The sequence below is a fragment of the Prinia subflava genome, chromosome 19 (genome assembly GCF_021018805.1).
Source record: "Prinia subflava isolate CZ2003 ecotype Zambia chromosome 19, Cam_Psub_1.2, whole genome shotgun sequence".
In the NCBI taxonomy this organism is placed as follows: Eukaryota; Metazoa; Chordata; class Aves; order Passeriformes; family Cisticolidae; genus Prinia; species Prinia subflava.
This window is the reverse complement of record NC_086265.1, coordinates 10,988,735-11,014,149: the sequence shown is the minus strand read 5'-3', so window position 1 is coordinate 11,014,149 and position 25,415 is coordinate 10,988,735. Positions and strand designations below refer to the sequence as shown.

The 25,415-nt window shown below is 44.8% G+C and overlaps 1 protein-coding gene across 2 annotated transcripts in view; it reads right to left on the bottom strand.

Annotated features, from left to right (window-relative positions):
• The window catches only part of BCR (BCR activator of RhoGEF and GTPase), a 98,853-nt gene extending 74,754 nt beyond the window's left edge, over positions 1–24,099 (bottom strand). Inside the window, exons 1-2 of one of the 2 annotated variants that reach the window (XM_063416460.1) lie at positions 23,384–24,099; positions 21,496–23,043 (exon numbers count right to left, since the gene is read on the bottom strand). In XM_063416460.1, the coding sequence (XP_063272530.1) occupies positions 21,496–23,043; positions 23,384–23,906 (2,071 nt within the window). In that variant the 5' untranslated portion in view covers positions 23,907–24,099. Of the gene's footprint in view, positions 1–3,147; positions 3,245–21,495; positions 23,044–23,383 lie in introns of those variants that run through there. The other variant, XM_063416461.1, reaches the window with a different exon arrangement.
• Between the last annotated feature and the right edge of the window lie 1,316 nt (positions 24,100–25,415).

The following is a 25,415-nucleotide window of genomic DNA, read 5'->3' as shown; positions in this document are numbered from 1 at the left end:
ACCGGGCAGGAGAAGGCTGAAGGTCCTTCAAAGCGTGTTTGTGGAGGATCCCTTTCTGCAGCAGATAAAAATTCCCAAATTCCCACCAGTCCCACGGAAACACGGCAGAGTGTTCACCCCTGCCCAGCACCTGTACACAGCACAAGTCCCCAAAGCCCGGCTGAGCCATCAGCTGTCTCCCACGGCACACACAGGCAGCGTTTGTGCCTCCCTGCCCCGGCAGCTGCACCGAGAGCCAGGGGGGCTGCGAGAGGGGGCTCTCCCCAGCACACCCAGGGGAGGGCAGCAGCAAAGGACAAAAAAGGACTCAGGAAAACGGGGCAACTGAGCAAGCACACAGATTGTGTGTGGCCATGTATTGGCATCCTCTCCTTCCTTCCAGCTTGATGTCATTGATTCTGAGTGCTAATGTCTAATGCTGGGGAAATTCCAAGTTCACCTCAGGCTGGAGAATTTAAAAAAGAAAATGTGAAGCACAGTACAATCTCAGCTGCCTGCAGCCTTTCTGGGAAAAGGAGTGGAGAGAAGCCTGTCTGACAAAGCACCTTAGTCACGCAGAGCTTCCATCAGCCAGGCTTCAGGAAGGTGCAGGTGATGAAGGACCAGAACAAGCCTAAGTGGCCACCAGCACTGGCAGGAGCTGCAGGGCTCAGTCCTGCCCCAGAGCCAGCAGCAGATGCCACCCCAGGGTGTGTGACAGCTCCCATTCCACAGGCAACAGCTGGGTCACGACAAGTGGCAAGTGACAAAGCCACAGAGGAGAAGCAGCAGCCAAACAGGTGACAGCTCTCAGCAGAACCCAGCTGGAGCCCAGTGCAGTGAGTTTGGAGGGTGGTGGCCACAGAAAGGGAATCTAAGCAGCAGAAAAAGCTGCAACTTTCCCTGGAGCCAAGTCCTCCAAGTTCAGGCCATAAAACATAAGATGAAAAGCAAAATTGGCAGAGTAACCATAAGAGGGACAATGGGGGAACCAATGAAACATGCCTGCATAACATTTACCACAGTCAGTGGGAACACATGAAATGTGTGTTCCCTTTTAAAAATTCTTCTGTGCCTTCTCCTGCTCCTCAGTGCTCCTTTAGCTAAAGAATTGCTACTCCTTTAAAATCAGGTAAGCAGTGATACTCAAATACAGACACCTATCACATTCCTCTCAGGCCTATCCCACAATTTTCAAGCTAAGCAGGGAGTTTCTCTCCACAGCACAGCTCAGGTAATGAACATCAGCTCAGCTTTGACAGCACCTTCTGGTTTTTAATGCTGTCACAGCTGGTCCACCAGCTGTTTTCTGCATGTACTCTTGCAAACTTAAGGGGCAGGCCAGGCAGCAGAAGTTTGAGTACTAAATTCTTGGATTAACAGGGGTTAGCTGAGGCAAATGTATAAGCAGCAGTGCTCTGAGGAACTCCAGAATGGAAGCATAGCTGCAGAGAGGCTAGAATGCCAGAGCCACACAAACAGTATTTCTCAAACTTTTTAAACATATACAAGCATACAAGTAGTGGCTGAAACGACGTAAAAATATGCACAGGCAAATTTCTCTAACACTGACTTAATTACATTTAAATTAACACTACTATAGATCCACGCCCCACTAACAGAAGTCCCAAGAAAACAAGAAATAAACAGGTGAGTCATCCAACTTTTTCCCCTACTTTTCCTACATCCCTTTATTGAGCCCAGACTCTGCAGGATCCAAGCTGCTGCCACATCCCATGCAACTGTGGCCACCAGTTTTCACCCAGCAGTTCCTGAGCACAGATTTGGGACCATTTTTCCATTAACTTGGGCTCACTTGGGAAAAAAAGGCTCAAAGTACTGATCCATGTCAATTATTTTCTTCCTCTAGCTATTTCAGATGAAGTATTACAGAGCTGCTCAAGCTCCCTCATCGTTACAGATTTAGGGAATAAAAAAGGAAAGCTCTGCTTGTTTCAGGAAAGGTATCCAAACCGAAGTTCACTAGAACATGCGAACACAGCCAAAGCTTGGCAGTACCATGGCTGTTCCTAATGAAGGAGTTGCCACATTTCCTTTCAGACACATCCACAGGCAGCTCTGCCATGGATTTGGTCTCCCTTTGCAGTAAGCAACATTCAAAATAATTTACAAAGAAAATCTTCATCTTCCCCAAAAAGCTGATATAGGTGCAAAGAGGTAAAGCACATCCCCCTCAACAGCCCCACCTGCTTCCACTGTCCTGTGCTGTACCAAAGGGATCCTGCTCCCTTCAGGCTTTCCTGTACGACAGGAATCAGCACAGTCAGGAGGCAAATTGCCAAGTGCCCTTTACCATCCTCAGGAAGGTGATCAGGAGACAGGAGCTGGGAAGGCTGGGCTGGGCTCTAGCAGAACCTTGGTTACCAGTTCAGGTTAAGTAGCTTCTCCACAAGCTACTCAGCACCTGCTGTTCTCAGAGGGTGTGAGAGTGGCCTAGAGATTCCCCTTTCTGCTTTCTTCACTTTCATTCAACCTCAAGAACTTCCCACTGAAGGCACTCCATCCAACACCCACCCAAAGCTATGGCATCAAAACACCTGCAAGATAAACCACCAGAACTGGCAGGATGTCTCCATCTGGCATCTTTGATCAAGGTTTGTGGAAATCTTGTGCTTTCAACCTTGCCAAGCACTAATGTGATGCCTCCTAAAATGCTCCACCAACAGAGATTTTTGTTGTGCCCACCACAACTCGTTCTGTCACCCCTCAAGCAGTGACTCTGCTGGGTGTGCAATAAAGCTGTGATACTCCCACCCCTTCTTACACAGCAGAAACAAGAACCAGGGTCCAGAGACAGCCAAGTGAGAAGACCAGTCTGAGGCAGCACAGGTCCAGCTGAGCAGCTCCTCACTGCTCTGAATGTCTCCCTCCCGTGCAGATCCAAGTGCTGCAGCCAGCTCCCCTCCACTCCTTCTGCTCTCAATGACTAAATGACAATACAGAAGCAAGGCTGGCCTCTCACAGCCACAGAAAACTGAGGGCCTCTGCAGCCTACAGCAGTGTGGGAATATAAATCACATCCCAGCCAAACCTCACACTGTAGTCAAGTGGCTCTAAACCTTCTTTTAAAAAAGAAGCAAAACCAAAACAAACAACAAAAATAGCACAGAGCAGACCACAGCTCCTCTGCTTTTAGGTCTTCCTCACCCTTCCAGGTGTTCAGAAAGATTCTCTGGTGACCTCAGAGAGTATCAGCTCCTTCATGCTGACGAGCAACTAGCTGTTCTGTGGAGCTGCCCCATGAAAGCAGGGGTTCCTTTATTTACAGTTTCTTTCCTCCTTTCCCACCAGTTATTTTTAAGGGATTATGTTTCCTGTTTTCACTGCTTTGCCTCCATTTGTCATTCAACACTACCATTAAAGTAGGAGGGAAGTGCAGGGGAGCAGACCAACACAAAGCAAACCTTTAGGGTTCAGCAAGCAAGGGATTAAATGTCACTTCTTCCCCTCTCAGCCTCACCTCTCTCTTGCACACCCTCCAAGATGTTACATAAATATGGCTTATCCTGCAGCATATACCCAGATTCTGACAGCTGTGACAGATTAGACATTTCAGGATGGATCAGATAAGCAACCCTGGTTTGTGACAGATACTTACCCTCCCTCTGGCTGGTCCATTTTGGATCACGAACACCTTGTTCTGGAAAATCCCTCCCTGTATGCTGGAGCTGGAAATGGTGCCACAGCGTTTTTTAGAGACAAAAGTAGAGCAACAGAACTCAGCTACTCTTTCTTGTTATGCTGGTGATTTGCAGGCATTGTCTCTCTACCACCTCAGTACTGGATGTGTGATTTTCAGGGAAATGGTAGTCAGAGAAAAAACAAAACAAAAAAACCCAAAGGGTCTGGCAACAATTTAAAAGGATGCAATCCACAGAACTACTGCCCTTTCCTTAAGCCTTTGCTTACAAATGTGCTGGCAGCAGTCTCACAGACCCTCTGGATGAAGGTTGTACTGAGTAATTCAGATGCAGTGTATTCCTACAACTCCACTGCTCCTCAGCACAGCTCTTCTGCAACTTGTAGAAGTACGGTGACCCCTAAGGACAATAAATACAAAGCTATCAAAGGTTAAGGGTAACAGAACAACAACCTTGAGTAGCTAAAGGGCAATTTTACTGTTTTAACACCTTTTCAGGTACCTCAAAGCTCTTTGTTCATACATTCTTTACTACAGCCTGACTCCCATCCATCACCTGATACTCAAACACACGTGCTCTCTGTGAAGGATAAAGAGTTACTGTGTTAGCAGAAGCAGTCAGAAGCATCTCTGCCATGTCCATTAGCCCCCTCCAAGAGTTCACATGCTCCTATTCACATGAGTCTGGGGTTCCTCAAGGCTGCTGCTGTAATCTCAACCTTCCCTTCCCACCCTCCCCTCTCCCAGTCACAGTGCAGGGCTGCCCCAAAGGTGACAGTGAACTGCAGTAGAAGCAGATGAGGGCCAAGGGATGGAGGGAAATGAAAGATAAAAAGCAAAGTGTTGAGACAGGAATGCAAAGACTCTGAAATTAAAGCTGGTTTTAAGCCAGCTCAGGGTATGGCTAAGCTAGTCTAATGAGGGAGTGCAGATGTGTGGAGCAGCAAATCACACACAGAAAGAGTCCTTACACAGGTATCAGAGAGCAATTAAGGTTTAGCTGGGCTCAGGATAGACAAATCAACACTAAAGAGGAAACTAATTTCATATGAAACTGAATCATGCATGGCACACAGACATCAGGGATACCGGAACAGTAAAGGCCACGGAGATGGCAGAAAAACACCACAACCAAAAAATGTCAACAAGGAGAGCAATCAGCAACTGAGATGGCCACAGCCACTGGAGAAGATACATTTTTGCTCCCAGACAGAAGAAACTTTCACTTTATGGGACTGCAAAAATGAACATATTACAGCAGTGAAGAAAAAACCAACTAAAATCACAGCAAAGCACCAGGAGATCCTAAGCTCAGTATCTGACAGCTCAGACCACAGAGCTGGGCAGAAGGGACAATAACACTGGAGACAAAAGCAATTTCCCAGTGCATAAAGCAAGCTGTCCCTTCCATTGCATTAGGAAAGGCAGACATCCTCCCAACACCAGCTAAAACAGGGTGTGTTCCTCTCTAGCAAAGTGTGTCACTGTGCTGATGAAAGGCCGTGCTGGGGAATGAACACGTGCAGGAGCCTTGGCTCAGCAGGGCTGTTCTCAGCAGAGCCCAGAGAGCTGTGCAGGTACTGCTCCTCTCAACCACACATCCCCTGAGGGCTGGGTATTTCTTTTTCCTTTGAACAGTGCCATCTTATTTCTTGATACTACTGTAAACAGACTCACCTCAGGAACCGGTTTAGGGAGCTGCTGATTCAGAGCATCAGCAACTTCAGATTTTAAAGTTCTCCTTAAGAGGCAAAACAAGCACAGCACACAATAAAGGAATTTTGGAAAAAATAACATGTACAAGGCTTAGAAATAAGCAATCACACAGGGAAAACCTGGGCAAAGCCGCTGCAAGGAAAATACTGAAAGTTTCTAGGCTTGGTAATATAGCACAGATCACAAGACAGTTGCATTCTTGGCTGAGTACGCCAGCTTCTCTCACTGATCTTGCAAGAGAATGTTAATGAGACCTACCTGGAAGGCTTTAAAATTTAGGGGAGTACTGTTCTGGCAGGAACTTATGGTTAGTAAATCATTTTGAAACACAAATTACCTTTACTGAAATGCACCTTTTAAGCAGTTAAAACACAAACAAAAAACAAACAAAAACCCAAACCAAACACCAACCCAAAAAACCCCCAACATACAGATCTGCCTTTGGAGAACTGCAAATAAGAAAAGCCGGTTAGTCTAGCAGTCAATCCTGTAGCACAGGAAAAATGGAATTTTTTCAATTCCTGTCTCCTTTATTGTTGCCAGCTAAAGGCTTGGTTGATTTCTTAAGCAAACCCAGTGCGAGAATAGACCAAACTTCTCTGAAATGTTCTCCTGCCACAAAAATTTGTATTGCAAAGTGCCATTCAATTAACACCAGTTATGGTCAAAAGAAGTGTCTCTTGCACTGTAGTAAGTGAACAAAAGTCAAACCCCTGGATTCTACCATGCCAAGAGCCATAGAAATGTTGGGAGAAAAAAAAACAAAGATGGAAGAGCTTCCCAGTAAGGAGCCTGGAAATGAGACACAAAGTGCTTTATACCTTCAGTTCATTTACATGCATTAGGAATTAAAAAATAGCTGTTTGGTTGGTTACATAAAAGAAGATGTGGTCACCAGTATGGTTCTTTATCATCCAAACACTGCAGCATAAGCCAACAAAAAGGGAGTACAGCTGACTAACTCGGGCCCTTTAGGCCCTATCCACAGCAGTGCTCTACCAGAAACAGTGGGAAAAAAAGGTGAAACCATGCTGATCTAACCATCACAGGCAGAGATGAGAGGGGGTAAAGCTAATTTAGCCTTGATGTTACCACCTCACATCATGGATGAGATGCATGTAGTAAGTTCTAGAAGTAAAAACTAAAGTTCAGGGTGAAATCCCAGACCTATCATCTGTAGATGATCTTGGACAAAAACCCCTCAGTTTCCCTTGATGGACAGGGAAGGCACCCACATTTCTGACACACCTGCACATCCCAAGAACAACAAGTCCATATCATTACAGCAGTGCAAGAGAAGACATGGAAAGAAACCCCCAGTTTCACAGTGTGTATTCTTCCTCTTCTGTGCAGAAAATCTTGGACTGAGTTTTCTCCTCTCCATTTCCATGTCAAATATAGGATACTTACGTGCAACTTTTTAAGCCAACCTCCAATACACCACATTGTAACATAAAATGACAAGTCATCTTTTTAAAAGTAAATAACTGACCCTAATCACAAGTTTCACACAGACTTCCATATTATTAAAACTATATTTCAATATACTTAAAACCCAGGACTTTATAAGCATGGGACTCCCAATATCTTCAGTGCTATTCCTTTCTCCAGGCCTGCTTCTCTGAAAAACATTCACCCACCCAATTTTTGCCTTATCAGGAACCTGCTACATTCCAAAGGGCTGTGCTCAAGGTTGTAATGTTCTTTTCCAGGCATCTTGCTGACTATTTCACTGCCAAATACGGCCCTTTCCAGGATGTACTTGTTTGCAGAAACTCAAAACTTGAGGCATTTCAACAGGGTTGCACAGCACTGCTGACAGAAAGTAGACTGCAGTTTACGTCAATCAAAGAGAAAAAGTGTGTCACTTTGTGTATTTTTAAAACCAAGAATTAATAATTGATCTTTGCAGTTGTTTGATCTGAAAGCAAACCGAGCTAAAGGGATACATTCAGTAGCACAGCTGCCCCTGGGGTGAGCCACTGGACACCTGCAGGCTGTGCAAGGAGAACAGGCAAAAAAACCACGAGTTTGTCCTTGTGTGCTGAGTCCTGGCAGAGCAACGAGACTTTCTCAGTGCTGAGAGACTGAGCTGTAGACAGCACAGTGTTAAACACCAGCAATGGTTTGCTGCTCCCAGTTTTCCCCTACAAACAGCAACTCCTCCCCACTGCCTGGGGCACTGGCTGACATCTCCCAGGCACACTTGGTATGCACACAGAGATAGGACACACTCTGACAGGTTTCATTTGGAGCCATCTTCAAGGACATATTAAACGATGCAGTCAAATCCACTTAAATATCCGACAGAGTATCAGAATAAACCTGTTAAAAGGATTATTCTACATACCAGTTGATTTCTACAACAGTTGCATTTGTTGCAAAAGCCCTTTAAGTGAATACGGGCTAAGGAAATCACCTTGGGGCTGAGGCAGAGCACACAGCCAAGAACAAGAAATCAGCTATTTTAAAAGGTTCCACAGAAGAGAAGCAGACCCAGCTCTGCTGAGTTGCTCAAAGTGCCTCAGATAGTAATCCTATTTCGGGAATATAGGGACTGCTCTGGCCTCAATGAGTCAGCAGGGTGGGGCATTTTTTTCCCATGTTTGTGGACTGAACAGGAACAGAAAAAGCAAAAGAAGCTGGAAGCCAGAAATGTAGCACCTGGCTGGTGCACAGGCAGGAATTCAGCAGAGTTAAGTCAGAAGAGTTCACAAATCTCTGCAGAGCCAGCAGCCACAGGCAAAAATAGAAGACTTATCTGGGAGTCACGTAAGTATTCAAAATAAAACTGAACAGAGAACCTGCAGAGATGTTTCAATGCTGCAAGCTATGTGTATTTTCTCCTGGTGGTGACTTCTTGCCCTCTCCTTGTTCAAGACTGAGCTTTTTAAGCAAATCACACTATCTGACAGAAATCTCAGTTGCACTATCAGGCCAAGACATGACATTTTCTATTTCAAAGCAAGCAAATGTAAAAAGGCCTAGGAATTACCTCTAAAACTTCCCTTTCCCAAAAACACTCATCAAGGGAAAATATTCATATAAGATGTAATACTATAGATGTCTCATTACAGTAATTACATGATAAAAAATGGCATGAAATCTTAGCCATGAACACTCACATACACTCTGAGAAATCAAACTCAAGTTACTGAAGGAGGTTTCCTCACCTCTAAAAGCTGTGCTGACCTGGCATCCATTCTGTCCTCCTTCCAGATGATTTATGAGCTAAACAACCTTCTGCAGAAGCTCGTCACCTTTTTAAGTCTCAGTAAAAACCAATAATTGTATCTTTTTTTCCATTTTCTCCTGGTCATAAGCAGTCAGTGTATTTGCTGATGTAATAATTAAAACCACAAAGTACTTACACAGGCAACTGGAAGGGGAGTCACTCATACAGACCAGGATGTTGTCAGGTCTGTCTTGCAAATACTTACTGTAAATACTCCCATTTTCATCCTAGTGTACCACTTAGATTTACTCTACAAAACAATTTCTGGTATCTGCAAGCTCTCAGGCAGCTTTTACTTATTCATGCTGCCCCAGCAGCAGAAACAAAGCACCTGCCTGGAAAAGAGGGACTCTGCTCAAAGGACACCCAAAACCCCTTTGTGAAACCCCAAAGCAGCTGGATAGCCATAAAGGAAATTGCTGAAGTTAAACAAGACATCTCAGCATTAACTTTCCATTGTTATTTGAATAACAGCCCTGGAGTCGCAGGGGACTGGGGCTTTAAGTGTAAATTGTCTTTCATGGCATTACAGTCTCTGCCCCAACACCACCCGACCACTTACTGCTCCACCAGCAACATTTGTGGGAGGACAGATTAGGATCCATGGTTAGAGGGGCTTTGTGCTTTGTTTGGGTGGGTTTTGTGATTTTTGATTGATTTTGGCTCAGAACAAAACCAAACAAAACCCTCAAAAATGCCACAGATAAATTCCCTGATCCAGTTCTCAGTGTGAGATTAGAAATGAGCAGTTGCTGGCACGACTGGCAGGGCAGCAGGTCACAGCATGAGGCTTTAGCACCAGAGACAATTTAAATCAAGATTTAGCCTTAAGGGGCATAATACAAAAATACTGGAAGACATACGCAGATACACGTTGTAAGACAAGGCAGCTCGTGCTTCCAATTTTAAGCAAAGAAACCAAAAAAAGGAAGAAGTAGAAAACCCAGAGATAACCACACAAACAGCAGCCACAGGCAAAAAAACCCCCAGATTCTGGACTTTTTTACTTACAGAGGAACCTAAATGAGTTAATATGAACACAGAATTAAGCAGAAAAAAAGAAATAGTGTAAGTAAGCATATGAATTGTAGAAATCAGTGACAGGGCAAGCCCTCCAGCAACAGAACTCAGGTGTTTTCATTGTGTTTTGTTCTCTTTTTTTGACAGTATTTTCCTTTAAAAGTTAAATACGGATATAAACCAATTTCTAAACACATACCTATAGAGGAAGTTAATCAATTTACTAACTAAAGTGTGATCCAGGAGAAAAGCACTGAATTGGATTCCAGTACACTGGAGCTCATCAAAATTCAGCTAAAACCCTGAGTTTCAACAGCTCAAAAGACTGAGCTGCATATTTCCTCATTAACACACTTGGAAATTGATTTATGCAAATCACTATATTAAGATAAAAGCTTGCTATAAACCTAGGGCTGTTTTTCTTTTTAAATTGCCTTTTCATTCTTTACATGTGTTTGGAAAAAAACTTGCAAATGACTCGTTTCCTTACAAACTAAAAAACACAACCACAAAGCAACCAATTATTAAAGACTATTAAACAGGCCTGTTTCAATGTGCATCAGCCCTACATGGCAAGTATCTATTAATGGGAAAACCAGTTTTAGCATCAGAATGCTTCCTTAACCAGATGTTGGTCTAATTACAAGGAAAAGTTCCTTAAAAAGTTTAGGTAGAACACTCTAAATTTGCTTGTATCTTTGCATCAGTGCATATTTGCATATCCATTGAACCAGTCTGAAACACCTATTTACAGAATAAAATATTCAACTTAAAAATTCTTCCCCTTCATATTCTTCTTGTGCACATATATATTCAGAACACATTTACATAACAGATAATCAGGTCTCCTTCTTTGCTTTAAGTGGGAATACTGAGGTTTCTAATATGCTCTGGAATGGATGACACTAACTGCAGGAAGATGTGTAACCCTTTATCTGCAGTAGAAATTTTATTATGTTTACCTAGCAGCACAGAACAAAGCAGAGCTGAGATCACACTAGTCTGTGTTTCAGTTTGAGCAGAGACCACAACAAATTATGTATAGGTCAGTGCTCAAGGCTGAGTGAATTTGGGCAGTCAAGGTCAGGCCTAGGGCAGGTTTGCTGAGCACACACCAGGTCAGAGCCAGGCACAGCAGGGTGGGACACAGGCTCTGCTGCCTGCAGACATGGCCAGCACAGAGCAGGGCACCTTCTGCCGGGCTCTCAGCTACTCTAGAGACATCATAGACACGCTTTTCTCTCCATGAATACTGAAAAAACCCACCTAAGCAAAACCCACTTTGACAGAGTCCTAGCTCAGAGGGCTGGGCAAACTGGAAGGAACGTATCTGATGTTTTGGTATAAACACCATTTACTTTGTCAGGCCACTTTCCTCTTTAGGATGGCAGATGCAGGGTGGCTAAAAGAATTATTAAATGAAGTAAAAATGCTTTCCAAATTACATTAGTGTTTCCATAGCACCTAACCAGGAGGCATGGCAGATACATACAGCGTGCACAGTTCTCCAAGAGGTACAAGAAACTTCAAAACAAAATTATAGTTTGGAACTACCTGCCCAGCTCTCAGCCACATCAGTATTGCTACTGAAACAGCATAACCTGCATGCATGTCAGTTTTAAAACATTTATCATCTAAGCCTGTGAAGACCCTATCAGCTCTTTTGAAGTCAGAGCTCGAATTCAAACTTCAAAATCAAAGTATCTTGGGAAATTCTGGTTCAGGTAGTTACACAGAAACAAAGAGCTAGTGCTGTGGAGCTTCACTTGGAACAAAACAATCACTAGAAATCCCCTGGCATCAGCAAGACCTCAATCAGGTCTTTCCTAGGACACTGTTAGAGGCCTCAAGAGCAGCCACTGGTGTGTTCAACTATTAAACAAAAACAATATTCCAAAAAAATACCCACAACAAAAACCAAAACCAAAAACAACCAATCAACCAAAATTTGTTAAGCTCTCTTGCTCCTTCCTTGTTACTTATTCCAAGTGCATACCTTCTTTCCTAATACTTCCTCCTGTTGAGAACACTGACCCTTTTAGCAATACAGAGAAACTGGTAATAGCAAGTTGACTTCAGCTCTGTGACTGCACATTTCACTCAGTGCATACAGAAGCTGCAAAATCAATTTGGATTAGGAAGGGTCAAAATGATGTTTAAATCCTATGTAAATATTTCTATACAAAGCAGTGTGGTTTCTCAATAACTACAAAGGAAAAGGCTTATGGGTTTGTGGAACTGCTCAGCTGTGCTCAGGAGAACCTTCAAATTCGGCAAGCCAAACAGAGGAAGTGCCCCTCCAAAGCCTAAACAGGTACAGTGACAGGTCTGCATTCCCTGCATTGTGTTAAAACATCACTTAAGAATGCAGGAAAGTGGAAAATAATTGTCTTCACTGTGGCCTCATATAAATTCATAAGATATGAGAGACCTTCTGCTTCCACATGAAGCAGAACCCAGCCCTCACCTGAATGGCAAGAGCACCAGACCATGTGAACCATGTCAAAATTGCAATCAGTCTCTCATCCCTGTCATGTGCACTACAGATCAATTCAAGAAGGCAGACAGGCCTGTAGCTCAATACACCACCTGAAACACCACAGGAAAACCAGGGAATTTTCTTGATCCCTATCATCTGAAAAGAGTGTGGAGATCATCAGTCAAGTCTGCCCTTCTGCCAGAAAAAAAACCTGAACTGCTGAATAAGTGTAAGACAGGGAATGGTTTCCAGGTTCCCTGTTGAGCTGAGCACACACTGGCTCTTCTGGATATACTCAAGGACTAAACACAATCCTCCTTGTCACACACCAGCCCCCTCACCTGATCACACACATGCTTATCATGGGTTCTGTTCACCAGCATCTGCCTGTGGGCCCATAACAGTCACAGGTTTCAAGGGAAAGAGGGCACCAGCAGACAATGAAGAGCTCAAATGAGTTATTCAGTATACTTCATTCCCCTGAGTAAGTTCCTCGGGAACGATGCCAAGCGAGAAAAGGTTGAACAAAAGATTCACCCAAACAATTATTCAGGTGACTGTTAAGCCCAGTGTATTGCTCACATTATGTGCACAGCTTTCTGTCACTGTCAGAAGCTCCTGAGGGTCCCTGAGGATGTTGCTTATGTGAGCTGAGAGGTATTTGTTCCAGCTTAGGAAGCCTTTGAGACAATGCTCTGGATTTGACTAAAACATCCTCTTCCTGATATCCATTTACCCCATATCAGGAGCCACAGATGATCAATACTAGGACTAGAGAAGTGGTGTATGTCCCCAGGCTAAAGAGAGTATTTTCATCTGACAGCTTGTCAGATTCTTCTTCCTACTTGCAATTCAGATTTCACTCATCAGCTATCTCATCAAGAAAAACAAGAAAAGTAAAACAAGGAATGGACTGTAGGATGTGCTCTCCTCACTGCAGCCACTGATTTAGTGTAGGACGCCCATCACCTATACAGGACATTTCCAATCCCAGATAAGCACTGCCTTTGGCATCCACCACAATCAGGCTTAGGTGGGAGAACTGCAATAGAATTTTGCAACTGGACATTCTTTGCTGGCTAATTTACAAATTCAAATAAGTAATTGATACAGCTGGCAAAGACAAGTTTATTCATCCAAATACTATGATTTTCTCAAAGACAGCTGAGGCATTATTGTGTTTTCTCAGAGTGATGTCAGTGATTTCATCTCTGTCAGACTGAGAGGTCCAATGACCACCTCAGGAGAGTGTAAAGCAAGAGTGTCCTACCCAGGGAAGGGACTCCCATACTTGCTCTACCTAAAAGGATTCAAACAAAGGGGACAGTGACAGGCAAAGACAGGGGAAAACACATCCAAGTGTTTCAACAGTGATCTGCTGTTCTGAGCATATTATTATTATCAGCAGATTTCTAGAACTTCATGTAGTAATGTCACTCCAGGCCACTATAAAAACTCCCAGAGCAGCTTTAGCTTAGCAGGAAGCAGAACTGAAGATGAAGCAGTGAATTATGAACTGAGGCAGCCGGACTCTCAGTCACAGAAACAAGTGTTCTGTGCCTTAGCTCACTGTAAGCACCACAGTGTAACCTCCTTTGGGAAGGCCTGAGCCCAGCCAGGGGCACTCATACCCTGCCATGTAACAGCACCGCAGTAAATCAGCGCTGTGTTTGTATGTGACACCTCCCCAGTGACAAGAGACCAATTACATTCACTTTTTAGCAGCTCAAATACATTTGGAGCCTGATGCTCCAGGGAACAAGGTCTTTTCCTTCAGAACAGATTACTCTAGGAAGCTGCTGGCACATTTCAAAAGAACACACTGATGTGACTGTAGGCAACTGAGGGGTTTGTTGGGTTTTGGTGGCTTTTTGTGTGTTGGGTTTCTTAAAACTGCCCTAACAACAGCCTGCTCCAGCCTCACCCATCTTGTGGGTTCAAAATGGGCACTCCTTCCTTAGCTCTGCAGCCATGGGAGCACGTAATTGCTGATAACAGAATAGCTGATAAATACCCCATCAGAGAAGCAGCTGCATTTCAGTGTGGAGTCCAGAATATTCTGAAGTTCTTAAGAAGTAAACACAGAGTGAGCCAAGGCTGCACGGTGCACTTCCGCACACCTCAAGGTGAGGAGCTGCAGTCCAAGCACACAAATTCCTCAATATTAAGCAACTCCTCCTTGCCTAGATTTCAGATAATACTGCACGCAGTATTCACATTCTTATCCACAGCAGCCTACCACAGTTGCTACTGTGCTGTTGTCACAGACCAATCTGCAAGTAATTTGGGGATTTGGGATACTTCAGAACTTGTGCAGAAGCTCCTGAAGAGGATGAGGTGATTTTGAGGGGTTTAAAAAATATATTGTTTTTAAAAGAAAGAAGGTTGTGGTGGATCTACTCTTTTGCAAAAGAATCTTTATCCTCCACAAGATAAAATAAATAATAGTTTTTAAAAAACCACCCCACCCAGTAGTTACAGAGATTGGTGAAATGACTGTAAATAACAAAATAACAGATGGTAACAACGATGCAAAAGGCCTGTAATACCAACAGGCACAACTCAGTAGTAAAAACCAACACACTGAACTTCAGCAATTCACTCTTCAGGGCAGTCCTCGTGGCTTCTCACACACACACTCCTCCAGTACCCGTGTAGCCATCAGCAACTCACTTGACTCCAGCTGCCACATTTGGGCAGAGCTTTCTCTAAAGCAGAGACTCCAATTACATTTGCAATAATCTGATTACTACATGAGCCATAACCTGGTTAAGAAAGGGTCTGAGAGACACCATTTTGGCACTTAGGAAGAAGACAGGGAGAGGGAGACGTGCTTTGTTGTTTTAGTAGCAGACAGATTTGCAAACTGCAGCCAGATTTGGAGACAGAAATACACCACGTTGTCCTACACAGGACACTTTTACTGTTTAAAACACATACAGTACAATTTGAAAAAAATGTAGAGAAGTTATGGATTTGTAAAACTGTCTCAGCAGTAGGACAGACCAGCATTCATAGATTTACTTACAGCTTATGGTTACTTTCATATCACTTGTAATTTAAAGATATGATCAGGAAAGCAATTCACTTTGTCATCAGTGAGCTGGCCAAAACCTGCTTTGTAACCCAAGACACTCGAATTGGTGTTTTGGAAGTACTTCATTCACATGCAGCACACCCAGACTAATCCATGCCAGCATTTTTGTAGTCACTTGCAGCCTACCCCTCCATCCATCTGCCATTCAACCTGGACTGGAACACCACTTCTCTTCCTACATGTGCCAGCAAAAGATTACTAAAGCAAATGATATTTCACCAGGGGAAGAACAGCACCAGACCCTTATTATTCTTTCCATGCTTATCTTACTGAGCAGAACAAATCAAAGAGGAAAGGGTAAGAACAACCCCAAACTGCTGGTCTTGGTGTCTCTGGGGAAAAGCAAGCTCCAGATAAGCTGTGCCTCCAATCAACACTCTGATTTTCATGAGCAGCAATATGCTTCCCTATGGTAATTGAAATGGAGCAATTCTCAAACAGCTTGCCAAGTCTCACCTCATTAACCTTTAAGGACTGACCTCCAAACTTCCTTGAAGCTGAAACACAGGTCCCCCTTGCCTCTGCATGATCACTGTTTACCCCTAAGAGGTTGGGGAGCAAGGGAGGGCACTAGAGAGCAAACTGCTAAACTAGAACTGGAAGAACTGTTCAGAGCCTATTACTGGGGCCCAAACCTTTACAGGCTTAGGCCTCCTTTGCTGGCCCTTCTTTTAGGTAGCCTGCAAAGCCAAATTTGGATTACAAATCACACCCCCCATGTACAACACTTCTTTTAAGAGTCAGTATACAGCTCTAGCGTGCTGCCCAGTAGTCAAAAATAAGCATTTCCTAACACACACCTGAAAGTTTAGCAAATTTTATAATTAAACCTTATTTTTTCTTTCATCCCAAATCTGTTACTCAGAATGCCTCCTTGCCATTCCAGTCAACTCATTTGATTACTTTTGCTCAGGTCTCAGTGAAACCTTCTGGTGGCAGTGAAAAGCAAGCTGTCAATCAAAGAGTGACTGAACACAGTACTTAGCATTTTATCCAAATATCCAAACCAGAGATATTAGACAAATGGAAGCACTTAAGGAAAATGGTAGAGCAATTAGTTCCACAAATTAGCAAGCTCTTAGCTTTCTTTTTCTCAGCATTAGCTTGAGATAGCATAACTATAAGAATTAAGAGTATAACATTCCAGTTTTGCACCCTGGAAGTCTGTGCAAGTGGTCATGTATATTTACACTAAACAATAAAAATCTTCAAGGTTAAAATCACACCCAACAACTGCTTTGCTAGAGAGGAGAAGACACAGGAGACCAAAGCACTTCATTTGCCAATGTAATTCACTGCTTGAAAGTCCATCACCAACACACACAAGTAAATCTCTTCCAAAGTCACTGCAAAGCTTTAGGGCTCGAGCCCCCGGCTCTGGGGAATCACTGAGCTGGAACCACCTGGGTCCAACCATTTTGTATCCAGCACAATATTCCAGTCTGTGCCCATCACAGCACAGATCCCATGGCTCTGGGGCTGCTTGCTCCCAGCTGAGCTCCCACACCACTCCCAAACCTTAGGCTTGTACAGGTGACACATTTCACCTGCCCAGCCACAGGCCACAGGCCGTCCAACAGGCACAGAGTGAGCCCAGCTCCACTGCCAGAGACCCTGTGGAACTGTTGGTAAGGCTGCAGGGAGGGAAGCAGCTTCCTGAGCCACTGCCTGCAGAATTCACAGCTCTCTGTCTGCTCACTCCATAGGAAAGGCAGTCCCACCTTGATTTCTGTGCCGTGGACCATGAAAATGAGCAGATGAGGGGACACCAGAGTCTCCAGGGCGCCCCAGTACCAGACAACTCCTGTGTGGATTGGTTTGCATTCCCATTTCAAAAGCAGGTGCTTTGTGACTGCAGAAGTACCTGATCTAGGCTGAACCCAAGAAAAGAAAAAAAAATCTATCTACGTGCTATTACTTCTGGTAGGCCTGAGGTAAACATTAGCAACTCTCTGTGGAAGACTTCAGAGTCCACTATAATCAATGGGGACATAAAGCAGCTCCATAGATTCCATTAAACTCTGCTGGAGGAAAAGAGAAATCTGGAAGAGAAAGAGAGGGAGCTCTTCACTTCCCCAGACTAAGAAGAGGGGAGTGGTAGTGCAAGCATCCTGATAATCCCCAAAATCTCAAAAGCCACTAAATTGCTGAAAAGCAAGGCAGGGTGGGGGTTGCATTTAAACAGCATCTTGGCATCAGTGCTCCTAGGAAATCACTGATCATCACAGGAAAGAATTAAAATATGTTTAAGAAGTAACAGCAAAATGAACTAAAATGCCAGGAAAATTTAAGCTGCATTATTGATCCAATGTAAGTCACAGATGGAAAGCAGGACCTGTGGCCAGCAGGCCTTAAAACTAACAAGCAATCTGCACAGTATAGAAGTTCCTACATTTCAGTTCCCCAGAAGGAAGAATCTGAGTCACACAGCGGACTGAAGTGTGTCTCAGCTGCTCAAAGGGCAGCTCTGCTTCTGAACAACAGCAACGGGACTGGCATGTTGCTTCAGGAGTCTGCAAAATCCCACAAAGAACTTTCCAAACTACATCTCCAAACCAAAATTCGCAGAATACAATACTGAGTGGAGGAAGTGCAGAGTTAAGAAATTTGTCGAAGATCTCAGAAGATGCAAATAACTCAGGAAGCAAACCCTTGCAGAAATTGGTACAGAACAAGGTGCTCCCATGATGACACACTGCATGCTTTCTTGGGGCTTTACAAATAAGTAGTATAAGATTGGCCTTAAAAGCAGGAAATTCAGATGCTTGCCTATCTGGTCAGGGATTTAAGGCCCACAAAACCTGAAGAACCTACAGCTCTAGGTAGGCAGGAGTTTTTAAATGGCCTTCTGCAGACATAATAGAAATTGTAAGGTTTGCAGTTCACATGCATAAATTCCACTGCTCTTTCCCCTCTCTACATTAAACTCACTAAAAATACAGAGAACGTTCCATGCTCTCCAGAAAGGGACATTCAGAACTCCCACATTTAGTAGAGGCTAAAATAAGTAGAACTTCCCTCCAATGGAATTAAATGACATATCCCCAAACTGACCTCATACTGAGCACTGTGGTGCCTGGTGGCTGTCTAGAGAAAGAGCCTGGCATGGCTCTCTCAGAGCACCACCAAAGTCTTCTCACGTGAACAAAAGTTACTCCTGGGGCACCTTGAGGGAATCAGCTGTGCAGGTAAATATTATTTATGTGGACTCCAGATAGTTTCCATGTTATTATGCAGACAGATAAAACCATTTCAGTCAGAGTGACAGGACTGATTTTATGTGGCAAGCTCCAAAGCCAAGCAACAGCTCTGGTGTGCTCTTCATTAACAAACTTCTGTTAGTTAAAAACTGTCCCAGCTGAGGCAAGTTCTCCTCATTCCATAACACCACTGTGCAACCTTCCCCTTGACCATAAGCACAATGAGTGGCTTTTCTCATGTCTATTTCTACATTTAACAGAAAACAGAATTTTAAAACTCTTGTTCTTTCTTCACAACCATAGTAAAGATATTCAAGCTTAATGCAAAGTTAAGATGTGATTTTTTTTCTATTCCCACTACAGGAAATTAGTGATACATAATTAATCCTAATATCAATATCTTTGCCCAGGCTCCATTAAGTACATTTAATAGAAAGTACAGCTATTACCAAATCTCAACCCTGGAGCTCTCATGCTGCTCCTTGGAAAAAACTGAAAGCCTTCTACACTTAGGTCTGCTTTAAGGCTTTTGATAATCTACCTCCAAAAACCCAGATTCAAATTTTGGCTCAGACCCCATCCACTTGAGAGTTATGTCCTTTTTTATGCAACACAAAATCAGGAAAACATCACTTAGCTGTGAACTCATGAAATAATTTGGTCAGAACAGCTCATGTCTGCTGGCCAAGCTCAAGGTGCACTGGGACAGACCCAGATGGAAATGTCCCATTGCTCCTGCCCACAGCACACTCAGCATCACTATGGGAAGAGTGATCAAAGGCAAAGCCAGAAAACACACAACAATCCGAATACACAGGGAAGTCAAGTACTGCTGAATAAACCCCGCTTGCTGCTAATTAACACTAAGGCTGGTCAGAACCCACTGTGATTCAAACTTGCACTCAGTTCAAGCAAAACTTTAGGGAAGCCTGGCAGAAGCAGCGACTGAACCACAGGTGCTGGAAAATCTGTCTGGATGTGTGAATGGCTTTGGTATCACGTGGGCATGGAGAACAGCCTGCATCAGAGCGGGGTAGCTGGGAATGGGAGCCAGATAATCGCACAGTGGTCTCTCAGGCCTTTTGTTTGTTTTATGAAAAGGAGGTACTGCCAACTGGTTTCAGATCAAAATTCATCCCAATCGAGAAGGAAAGAAAATTCCTATAAAATGATGCTCAGTAGGAATCAATCAGAAACACAGTCCTCCTGAAGGCAGAAGCCTTTTCGGTTAAGTAAAAAGTTGCCACCAGCTAATGTGCAAGACAGGACTGATTAGCCATCTGGTGAAAGTTCCTGCTAAGCTTGCCATGTCACCCCCTGAGCTGAGGAAAGCAGAAGGTGGATCAGTTACATTCTGTCCTCGCCTGCAATGTGTGGTCATCCTTAGGAACACGACACAAAGCTTTCCAGCACATCTAGGAACTGTGAGTGTTCTGACTTTTCAGCTGCCTTTTTTTATCACTGCATCCCAGATAAATTATTTAAAATAAAATTTATCTATTGCCTTTTTGAAAGGTGAATTTATCCTGAAGCTTTAGAAACCTTTGTTATTTTTACCCCTTTGTTTCCTTCTACAAAAACTGAAATTGCCAGGAGGCTTCCCAGTCATCTAAAGAGCATCAGTAAACAAGAGCAGAGACAGATGGTTGAGCTCAGTTCAAATGAGCACAAGACAGCCTCTCCCCTAAAACCCAGGAAGAATGTAGCAGTCCCAGAGAGAAAACAGGGATGTACATCCAATCTGATAAGGGAGAAGTCACTGTGAAGAGGTGCAGAGCTTCCATGTACACTGAATATCCACTCCAACTGCCCAGCCTCCCCATAATACAACGGGTAAGAGGATGGCACCAGGGCACAGAAGATTCTCCCTCTATTGTTGTTCCCAAAAGTATTGCTGACAAAAACAATCAGCAGAGAAAGTAAAACCAGGCATCTCCTTCGAGCAAAGTTACTCTTCTGAGAAGTAACAGAGCAAACTCTCACAGCCTGAGAAAGTGACATCTCTGAAGGCCTCTGAATTCACCCACATCTACAGGAATTTGGTCCCATTGACAAATAACATGTTAATCCCTTATTAAAATGAGAGATTCAAAGAGACAAAGAAAACCCATGAGAGAACTCAGAGATTTGTAATTAAAGAAATCTGTCAAAACAAACATTCCTGTTTTCTTCATTCCTGGATTTGATTTTCATTTTCTCCATAGGAGACTACTGGTGTTAGCACAAGATACTATTTACATGACATGCCTTGCTTGGCTTAATAGATTCAGACATCCACATACATTCAAAAAATCCATCTGAATTAATATCATTCCTTGTATGCCTCTTCCACCTATAAACTCACTGTGATTCCACGGACACACCTGCATGCCTGAATGACTTACATAAGAATGGGTTCAAACTGTGCCCATTCTTCCCCAAATGAAAAGTTTTATTCTGCTGAAATTTAGTTAACATTTTTCCCTCAGGGCTTCCTGATATTCCAAGTTCTCCCTTCACTCAGAGATAGCAGAAAGCTCCAAGAACAGAGCTGCACAATCATCACCTCCAATCAGCTCTAATTGAAGGCTGACACGAGACAGAACGAGAAACTAGCACTGCAATTAATACAGACAGGAAAAAACAAGACTGTGGGAGCAGCATCATTATCGGTAAAGCTCTCTCAAAACCCTCAGGCTGTGCCTTTTGGCACACTACCACCTCTGAGGTAGAGTTTAACTACTCCACAGTGCACAAATATGAGGGAGGGAATAAACTGGTGGTGAATTCACCACAGATGGTGACTACCTGGTGCAGTTCTGACCCCTTTTTACCTCAGTGTTCACACTGAAACCTTAAGAAATTATTAGCATGGGACTCCATTGATCCTCTCGAGAGATGCCTGAATAAACCCTTCTGGGAATCCAGACTGAATTCCTAAAATGCAGTCTGACATGTACTTCTGTAGGATCTTCTTGAAACAGCAAAACTACAAATCAAACACAGGATTCTCACATGAAACAGTTGCCCCCTCACAGTGATTCACCCAGGGTCTCCCATTCATTCATTTCCACGATGCCATTCCCTGCTCTATACATTTAAAAGACCAAGCAAAAAGCTGGTACGCACCTGTATCCCCGTGGAACAAGCTGTCCTGGTGACACCTCCCAGAGGGCAAATCTCCATCGCTTGGCCAGATCTGTCCTGTTTTCCGTACCCCCACAATGGTGGCCTCAGACACGATGACCTGCTGCTGCCGGTGCCGTTTCTGGGACTGGGGGGTTGGCGGGCTGCTGCTGTCAAAGGACTGCTGAGAGTTCTGCGAGGGGGAACGGCTTTTATCCCGGTACATGCGGTAAGTGGTGGGGCTGGGGGAGACATGGCTGGACTGTCCTGAGGAGAAGTCTTCCTCGCTGGAGGTAAGGTTCTCATTAGAGCTACAATCGGGTGTATAACCTCCTCCAATATCTTCAAAACTCCTGGGGGAATAAGATCTCCTGGGCCATGTGAGATGTTTTTCCTGGTCAGCTGGGCCCTGATTTCGCAGAACAGGTCCTTTTCCTTCTCCTTCCCCCATCATTCCACCAACGTAGATACTCTGATACGGCTGAAAGTCCATGGGCTGCCAAGGTGAGCGGTTGCTGCCATTGGCATTAATCAGGTTATCTTTAAGAAACTTGGGGTTCAGTTCAGCATCCTCATATTCTCCATCATAGCCAAAGCTGCTCTCTGAGGACCTTCCCCTGTAGGCAGGCCTCTGGAACTCGCTGAAGCTGGGTACCATGTTAGAAGGGAGGGAGTGCAAGGACTTTTTGCGTTCCATTTGCATGGCTTGGCTACCAAGGGAGCTTATTTTATCAGAAACATCTTTATCGTTGACCTTTACTAGCCCCTTCTCATGATGATACTCCATGTTCACATAAAAGGGCTTTTCAACAACATCCTTGTTATCTCCAGGAGAATGCGAATTAACCTTTTTCATTCTCTCAAAATTGGACCTTAGAGCTGCCACGCTGGTGCTGTTCCCTCTCTCCTTAGGGTCAAATGATCCCTCCTTCTCAGCAGATCCCACCGGCCTGCGAGTGGAAGCCGATCTGTGTTTTGAAGGAGAGCCATCTGTATCACAGCGATTCTCCATGTCTTCTACAACTCTCTTCAGTTTCTCCTCACCGTAGTACTTACACCTGTCCTGCTCTCCCTCTCCGTGGTGGGGGCTGTCCAAAGGTGACAGGTCTGACCCATCGCTCTGGGTAGACAGCTTCCGCATAGAGGGTATCCTGGGTTTGAACTTTTCCTCCCCATGATGTGACTTGCTTTTTTCATATTCATCTTGGTCAGCAGACTGGTGATGATGCAGGTCCTGGATCTGCTGCTCTGCACCCCCTTCAGGCAACTGAGAAACACGTTTAAAACCCCATCTCTGTCTATCATAGCTTTTCTTCTCCTTTGCCAGAAGAGTCTGCAGGTAAATCATGCGGAACCTCTCCTTGTTAACCTCCATCTCCAGTCTCCGGATAGATGCTTTGCACATCTCCAGTTCCTGTTCAATGTCTCCCACAGATTTCAGCTCCATTTTAGGAGGCTCAGAGTCTGCAAACTGTGCTTTCCAAGCCTCTACAAACCCCACAGGGTCCACCATTTTGCATACGGGAGTAAGTGGAGAATACGAGAAGGAGGCTGGAGAGAAAGAGGTGGAAAGAAAAAACCAACCGGATCTCACATGTAGAAGCACAAACAGCTCGGGCAGGGTCAACTCAGCGCGTCTCTTTCGCGGTCCATGCAGGGCACCGGGAGGCAGGCAGCAATCCTCTCTCGCAATCCTCTCTCCTCCCCGTCTCCTTCTTGCTTCTGCCGGCCCCAGCCCCGCGTACACTCGCTACTCTCTCCTCGGCATGACTGATCGTCTGCTGGCGAACAACAATGCTCCCACCCGGCGATCCCCCAGCACTTCAAAGCGCGTGGACAAAGGAGCGGGCTCGGGGCGGGGGAGGGAAGGTAAATATCGCCCCCCACCCACCTCCTGTCGCCGCCGTCCTGGGCACGGTCCTCAGCCGCGGCCACGCTCCGGAGCCCTCCGCTCCGCGCTCCCTCGCCAGCCCCCGTGTTGTGCTTTCTCTTTCTCTCTCCTCCTCTCCCCCTGCCCCTTTCCCTGTCTCCTCCTCCCGGCTATTGTGCTGCGCTCGGGGCGCACACGGTCCCCGCGCGGGGCGGCGATGCGGCGGCGCGTCCCGGCCGAGCTCCGCCGCTACCCGGCGGTGCCCGAGCGCCCCGCGGCCCCGCGGGAGCCCCCCCGGCGGCGCAGCCCCCGCCGGCCCACCGCGGCCCGGCTCCGGCGGCGCTGCGGAAGGGGAGGGGAGGGAAGGACCCGGCGCAGGCACTGACACGGCGCTGGGGCCTCTTAAAGGGGCAGCCGGGCCGGCCGGGCCGGGGCACCCGCGGGGGCGGGGGAGCCCCGCGCCTTCCTCACGGCTGCCCGTGAGACAAAGGCAAAGTCGTGAGCGCTCCCGCCCGCTCCTCCTCGCAGCCACGGGCCTGGGCATCTTCACACCACACAGACATGACCATAGCTAAGACTGGTTAAGAACAAGCCGAGCACACAGCCCTGTGTGCACAGGGAGGTATCCATTCCTGTCCACACAGCCATGCCTTCATATATAATGTATAAACAGCAGCATGTCTCTGTGCTCTCTCGTGTGCTCACAGCAAGGCTCGCCCCTCCAGGCACTGATGCAGCTCACCTTCAAAGGTCACGCTTTCCCCCGCTCGTGTAAGTGCTGATTAGTAGCAGGCTTGTCATTCCCTCAGTCCTACCTTCCTTGCCAATAAATGACAATCTGGATTTCTGAGATGGGCAACTGGTACCCCAAAATAACTCTGATACTGACAATAAAGGCTGCTTTGTTTGGGCATTAGTCTCACTTTTGTCCCGTATATTATTTAGCCTCAGTAACTCAGTCCCACACTTCATCTCTGGGTGAAGGATGGCAAATGATTTAAACAGAATTCTGGCTGCTGGATATTACTTTCCTTCTGAAATTACACCATCACACTTCCTTCTTAACCTTGCTTAAGGCATGTGTCCTTTTCGTGTATTAATTCAGCCTCTGAAAAAAGGGTAAAAAATACAACCAAAGATCTATCTTGCCTGCTTGGAGGACAGGAAAAGGTGATATGCAGCCCTCATATTCCCCATAAAACTGTTTCTTTCATGTTTGTGATGAAGCATATCTTTTCTGCTACATGTTGCTAGAAAAGAGTGGGATATAGCCCTGATAAGAACTAATAAAATTCCATAGGAAGGAAAAGCACAACTCCATGGCAGTAGCTCTCTTACCTTTGAGATATGTACTGCTTTGAAATCCATTAAGCAATTTTCTTCTCTGTGTTTTTTAATCTGACAATCAAAATATTTGGGGGTATTTTCAGCTGTATCATAAAGGGCTACTCATGTATTCACCTTTGCATAGTTCATCCCTCTTGGTTTTTGTTTCCTGGCTTTAACAGCTTTTCCTGCACTTGTTTCCTCAGCTTTTAACACATAACAGATACTGGCTGACCTATATGGAAAACAGATTATTACCTAAATCATAATAAAATCTATATGTTTAATAAATGATTCTATAAATCCTTCGAGACTTCTCAATCTGTCACAGAAATAAAATAAATTGCCTTTTCTCCATTGATACTGTTTGTTTGCTTAGTGGCAGTTTGACCAAAGTGCTGCCATGCAATGTACTTCTAGGAGTAATGAGATTGTACTGGCATGGCTATGAACAATGGCAGGTATGTGACAGCTCTGGGATATGTTCTGAATTCATACAGAACTTTCACTGAAGGATCACCATTCTGATTTCTGGAGCAGTTTCTATTTGGGTCCACTTTTCTGACACTTGTGTCCTTTCTGGAGGGAATAAGAATTCTGGTGAGTCAGATGAGGGATTTCTATGTGCACTGAATTATTACTTACCTTTTAGTGAATAATACTGTTAAAAACGACACCCTCCTTATCTACTGTGGTAGCACAACTCCAGAAACTCCACTGGGAATTG